Source organism: Amborella trichopoda, chromosome 4, assembly GCF_054954075.1.
Source record: "Amborella trichopoda isolate Santa Cruz 75 chromosome 4, AtrichopodaSantaCruz75HAP2 v2.0, whole genome shotgun sequence".
In the NCBI taxonomy this organism is placed as follows: domain Eukaryota; kingdom Viridiplantae; phylum Streptophyta; class Magnoliopsida; order Amborellales; family Amborellaceae; genus Amborella; species Amborella trichopoda.
In genome coordinates this window covers 11,092,044-11,098,095 of record NC_142339.1, presented here as the reverse complement: position 1 = coordinate 11,098,095, position 6,052 = coordinate 11,092,044, and the positions used below count along the sequence as shown (strand labels likewise).

The following is a 6,052-nucleotide window of genomic DNA, read 5'->3' as shown; positions in this document are numbered from 1 at the left end:
AGAACTTTTTAGTACTGAGGAAGTGGCAATAATGCGGAGGGCGAGAGAAGTTTCCCGGCGGGCATCAAGTCAAAAGCAATGCACCACCGCTGCACTTATCCGGGAGCCCACCCATTGGCATCTTAATTGCCTTTTTCTCTCTCTTCAAAATTAAAACACGCTCTCTGCACAGTGCGGCTGAGCAGCCCAGACCTAATGTTGCTCGATTGAGCAACCCGGCCCATCGTCACCCTTATGCCACATTTTATAACCCAGACCCTAATGTTGCTCGATTGAGCAACCTGGCCCATCGTTACCCTTACGAATTAGGGGGCAATAGATTAGGTTTTAAATCTAGATTTTAGACTCGGACCCGACCTATCATGTTTAAAAGTTGGACCCCGTACCCATCAAGTCTCGAGTCTATCCCATCAGGTCCTAAGTTTAGTCAGGCTCATTGCTATCCTCATTATGAGTTTTTTTTGTCAATTCTTTACCATCATATAACCATATTATTTACAACAAGATCACAATCACCTGCCATTAGATTTCAAGCCGTCTAATGTGTCTTTTAAAAATAAACATAAATATTTATTGTATACAATCCTTAATATGTCAAAGGGCACAGGGATTTAAGTATTTTAAACAGTTTACGGATACAGGTTAGATTCAACCAGATTCAAATCTAAATAGTATCTGGGTCTGGTTTTAGACCCGGACCCAACCTTTCGGGTCCAATTGGACCTATTCCTAGTAGGTCCCAAGTCGGGTCCGGGCCAATTGCCAACCATATAGCGAATTATCTCTCGCATCGGATCCAACCAAGACTCCCTCTCTCTATTTCGACCTTTTGTTTTCTCTCTCTGCCTTTCCCATTTACAGGTACAAAACGTTGAACCTCTGGAACCGGGACTGCCAGCCCACAACCCCAGGTTCCAAAAATAAAAACCAGGGAACAGTGCTGGCACTCCTCAATTAACAAAGCCACACCAGGTGTCGACGTCTCACATCACTTTGTATTGCGTGACTCCTGTGATCCGTGTCACGAACCTACGTCGAAGCCCCCTCAAATCTATCCCTCTCTCTCTCTTCTTCGCCTTCCCTATATATACTACCCCCCACTTATTCTGAACTTACAATCTCCCTCTTCTCAACTCTCACATTTACTCTCTCTAAACTCACTTTCACTCTCTTCAATCACATTTCTTCTCTCCTCTGATCTGAAAGGGTAGAGACAGAAAATGGGGCGTTCGGGTCATGAGTTTGGGTTAAGGGCGCTTGTGTTGGTGATCTTGGTCCAAGCCTGTATGGGTGGGCGCAGGCTAACGGCTCTGGTGCAACAGCCCCCTTTGGTTCTGAATTACCACAATGGGGCACTGCTTAAGGGCGATCTCACCATCTCTCTTGTCTGGTATGGCAAATTCTCTCCGTCGCAGCACGCCATCATCACCGATTTCTTGCAGTCGCTGGTGCCGACCTCCAAAGCCACCGCCCTTGCGCCTTCAGTGTCCTCGTGGTGGGGCACTCTCCACAAATACACACCGGCGGCCAAAGCCGGAGATGCCAAGGGCGTGGTTCAGCTCGGCACCCAGATTATGGATGAGGCGTACTCAATGGGCCGCTCTCTTGAGAGGGCTGCCATCCCCAAGCTCGCGGCTAAAGGTAGTGGAACCGCCAACATAGTGTTGGTGTTCACCGCAGCCGATGTCACGGTAGAGGGCTTCTGTATGAGCAGTTGTGGGTTTCACGGCTCTGATGTCTCGCAAGTCGGCAAAGGCAAGTACGCGTACATTTGGGTGGGCAACTCTGAGACCCAGTGCCCGGGCCAGTGCGCGTGGCCCTTCCACCAGCCGATTTTCGGCCCCCAGACCCCACCTCTCATCGCGCCCAATGGCGATGTGGCGGTGGACGGGATGGTGATCAACTTGGCGAGCCTGTTGGCGGGGACGGCGACCAACCCATTCGGGGATGGCTACTACCAGGGCCCCGCGAGTGCGCCACTTGAGGCCGCGTCTGCGTGCCCGGGAATTTACGGGAAGGGAGCATACCCTGGTTATGCAGGGGATTTATTAGTGGATAAGGTGAGTGGTGCGAGCTATAATGCGAATGGCGTTAATGGCCGGAAGTACGTGCTGCCCGCCCTCTGGGATCCTCAGACCAATTCTTGCTCCACGCTTGTGTAGGGCAGTGCAGTTACAGATGAAAGTTCATGTACAAAACTACATTCCATTTGTTTTGTTTTTTTATTTTTGTGATATCAGTCTATATATAAAAGAAGATGGTTAATTGCATATTTTAGTTATGGAAAAAGTTTATATAGGGATGCTATCTACGGAAGCCCCCAAAAATCCATTCGAAAATGTAGTTTTAATATTGAAAAACCCACAACCATGGAAAATAAAAAGATTTTTAATTTAAAAAATATGGCATTTTACAACATATTATCTACCCCCTTCATTTTTAAGATTTTCATAAGTTTATAGATTTATTTCATTTTAACCATTTTTTAAAATTAAAATTTTATAATTAGATATAAAAATAAATTTTTAAATAATCTTAAGAACATTTTACATCAAAAATTATATAATATAATTCAGTAGGAGTACCTCTCATGTTTTTAAATCGTTAGTAGTCTTTTAATGCGTTGTAAATAACCCCAAGGGGAAAAAGTATTTTTTTAGATGGAAATGCTATACTTGGACACAAATCATTTTTGCCATATTTGACGTCGACTTTCGGACCCGATAGCACATTGTCGGAGCGCACCATCTCATTGTCGGACCCATTATTCTAGAAACTTAAGTGTCGGACCGCTTTAAGGCAACTACCGAACCGCGTTGGAGCTCTAGAATCCAGTAACATTTACTGTCAGACTACCCTTTGCAACTATCGAATTGCAGTAATTTTAGAAATTTTACTGTCAGACCGCACTTACACAGTGTCGGAACCCTATAACTCCATAAGTATCTACTACCAGACCGTCCTTTGCAACTGTCGGAGCTCTGTCACTCCAGAAGTTTTACTGTTGGCAAGCACTGTGACTCTGCAGTGTCCTACTACCGGATCCTTGTAACTCCATAAATTTTACTGCTAGATCGCACTTACACGGTGCCGGAGCCCTGTAACTCCAAAGTATCTACTGTCGGACTGCCCTTTGCAACTGCCGTAGCCCTGTGACTCCTGAAGTTTTATTGGTGGACCACACTTACAAAGTGCCAAAACCTGTGATTCCATATTGTTCTATTGCCAGACCGTACTTACACAGTGTCGGAGCCTTATGACTCTGTGATCGTACTTACACAGTGTTGGATCTCTGTGACTCCAGAGTGTTCTACTGCCAGACCGCACTTACACAGTACCAGAGCCTTATGACTCTGTGACCGTACTTATACTGTGTCGAATCCTTGTGACTCCAGAGTGTTCTACTGCCAGACCGCACTTATACAATACTGAAGTCGGATCCCTGTGACTTCAGAATGTTCTACTGCCAGACCGTACTTACACAGTACTGGAGTCCTGTTATTCCAGAGTGTTCTACTATCGGACCGCACTTACATAGTATCATAGCCTTATTTTGGTGGGATAGAAAAGTAACCTAACAAAAGTTCTATTTTTATTTTTTTATACCAATAGCGTCCTTATAAAGAGCAAGACAGAGGATCAATGACACGAAAGATTTAGGTAGCTAGGAATTCAGTGCGAGATTCAAATTTTCTTAAGCATTTTGTTGTTTTTTGATGCATAGGGAAGTTCGATTAATTTCATTTTTTTTTTATTTTTTATTTTTTGTATTTTATTGATGTGTACAACATAATATTTTGGATGGACCATTATTTTATATATTTGGGCCTTTGCGTATTCTTTTAATTAGCTACACTCCTATATTAGCAGCACTTCTTGTTTTTTTTCTTTGAAAACTAATCTTATACCTTGGTTCATAGTTCTTGTGATTTGTTAACTAGTTCTTGTGTTTAGTATTGTTTTTTTTTATTTTGTGCTCTCAATAAATCTACGACATGTTTTGTGATGTGACAACAAAGTAAATATTGTTGTTGGATTTATTGAAAAATTCAACAAATATTTTTTAAGTATTACTTTAATGACACAAGTAAAGCTATAAAATTATCATTTAATGGTTTTAGAATGTCTTTACAATAGCTGCAAATCATAATCATATATTGTGCCATTTTTATATATCCAATTTTTTCACCACGCTTTTTTAACCAAATCCGAAATAATCATGATTCTATGGCTTATTTTATTTTTTGGCGATCCATATTTTTATCCAATTTTTTCATTCGACTTTTTGAAATAAAACCCAACCGATTGGGCAGTGATCTCATGCAACTGTTGTATCATAGTATAATGCAACAATCTTCAAAACCCATGTTAAGACCATTTGTTTCATCCAAATTTTAGAATATACACTCTTTTGATTCTAGTGAACAACCACAAAAAAGAAAATTTTGAAAATACAACCTAGAAAATATTCTTTTAGCCCAATTAACATACGTCGTTCATTTTGATAAGATACTTAGATCTAGGCCTTATAATGATTTTTTTCTTTTTCAATTTTTTTAGATGGATTTATTATCAATAGATGAACAATGTTAAAAAAGAAAAAAATGATTTTGAGTTTGTAAAAACTAAGATCTTAAAATTCAACCAAATAAATGGTCTAGATTCGTTGTTGGAGGGAACTAATGTTGATCATATCTAAGGTTCAAATTGAAATTTTTTTTTTTTTTTTTGGGATTCATTATTGATATGAAGAGGGAGGGTAAAAACTTTTGGGTCATACAAATACCACAAACATAATTTTTAAGAAGTGTGGTTGCATTATACTATGATACAACTGTTACATGAAATCACTGTCCAAACCGATTTATTACGGCGAATTGAAGTAAAAAAGAGTTTAATAATATTGTGTGAAACAAAGGAGAGGATATTTATGTTCACACGTTTGTTGATAGATATCGTGGGTGATTTTATTGGCTTAATTATAGTGAACAATGCAACGGTGGCACCTTTGGATTCGAATTCGCGATCAACAATGCCTTTGGTAGCGTATAATTAGAAAACTAAATGCCAGTTTGGATGTACCTAAAATTGTAATATTTTCCTATAACAAAAAAAAAATATTGAGATAGAAAGTACTAACCGTTCGGATAACCTCATAAAAATTGATAGTTCCTCCAAAAGGATATCACTTTATCCTCAAAACCACGAGTAAAACATATTCAAATCGGACTCAACCCTTTTGGCTTGAATCGCGTTTCCCATCAAACTTTACCCCCTTGCGCCTCTCTCTCTCTATCCCTCATGCTCTCCCCTGTCTTCGTGCTTTTCCCTCATCTCCTTCCGTGCCTCTCTCTAACCCTCTCAAAGCTCCTCAAATCTCTATAAGAAAAAAACGAGCTGGTTTTTCTTGGTTTTGAGAATCCTCAAGATCCTCAAATCTCTGTGAAGAAAACGAGCTGGTTTTTCTTTTCCTTTGTCATCTAGATTGACCTGAATATTTGGGTTTTAAAAAATCGCTGATCAAACGAGCTGGTTTTTTTTTTCTTCTTCCGTTTAGCAATGCATCAGTTTTTTCTTTCTTTTTTGAGTGGATGAGAAAAAAACCACCTGGTGGGCCATCAAATCTCTATAAATTTACAGTTGGGCTTCCTTCTTTGCATTTGAAGTGACCAGGGTTGGGTTCTTGAGATACTTGAAGCTCATCAAATCTCTGTAGCGAATTTGGTTGGGTTTTCTTTTACTCTATGGCATAGTTTCTCTGTGAGGAGAACTCTGCATTTCTTGGATGTAACTGATAAATCCGGCTTGGGTTTGATGGTTGGAGAAGTTAGTTTTTAGGGTTTTGAGGATTGAGTTTGAAATGGCTAGCAAGTAAGCAAGTTGGACGATCTCTCTGAAGTTTCTTTTCAGCCATTGAAGTTTCGACGAGAATGGCCATCGGAGTTCCTGTACCCCACCTCCATGGCTCCAATGGTTGACTCAGTCATTGTTTCTTCAGGACGGACATTTGAGAGGAGATGCATCACAAGGAATTGGGAGCCATGGCCATGAC

General features: G+C 40.5%; 1 protein-coding gene across 1 annotated transcript; it reads left to right on the top strand.

Annotated features, from left to right (window-relative positions):
• Positions 1-874: 874 nt before the first annotated feature.
• Positions 875-2,270, top strand: LOC18443003 (protein PHOSPHATE-INDUCED 1). Its single transcript, XM_006853208.4, has one exon. The coding sequence runs from the start codon at positions 1,221-1,223 to the stop codon at positions 2,160-2,162; it is 942 nt and encodes a 313-aa protein (XP_006853270.1). The 5' UTR covers positions 875-1,220; the 3' UTR covers positions 2,163-2,270.
• The last annotated feature ends 3,782 nt before the right edge of the window (positions 2,271-6,052 follow it).

Bases quoted from the DNA above. Each gene is read 5' to 3' on its own strand.
- LOC18443003 (XM_006853208.4), top strand. From the start codon at position 1,221: ATGGGGCGTTCGGGTCATGAGTTTGGGTTAAGGGCGCTTGTGTTGGTG.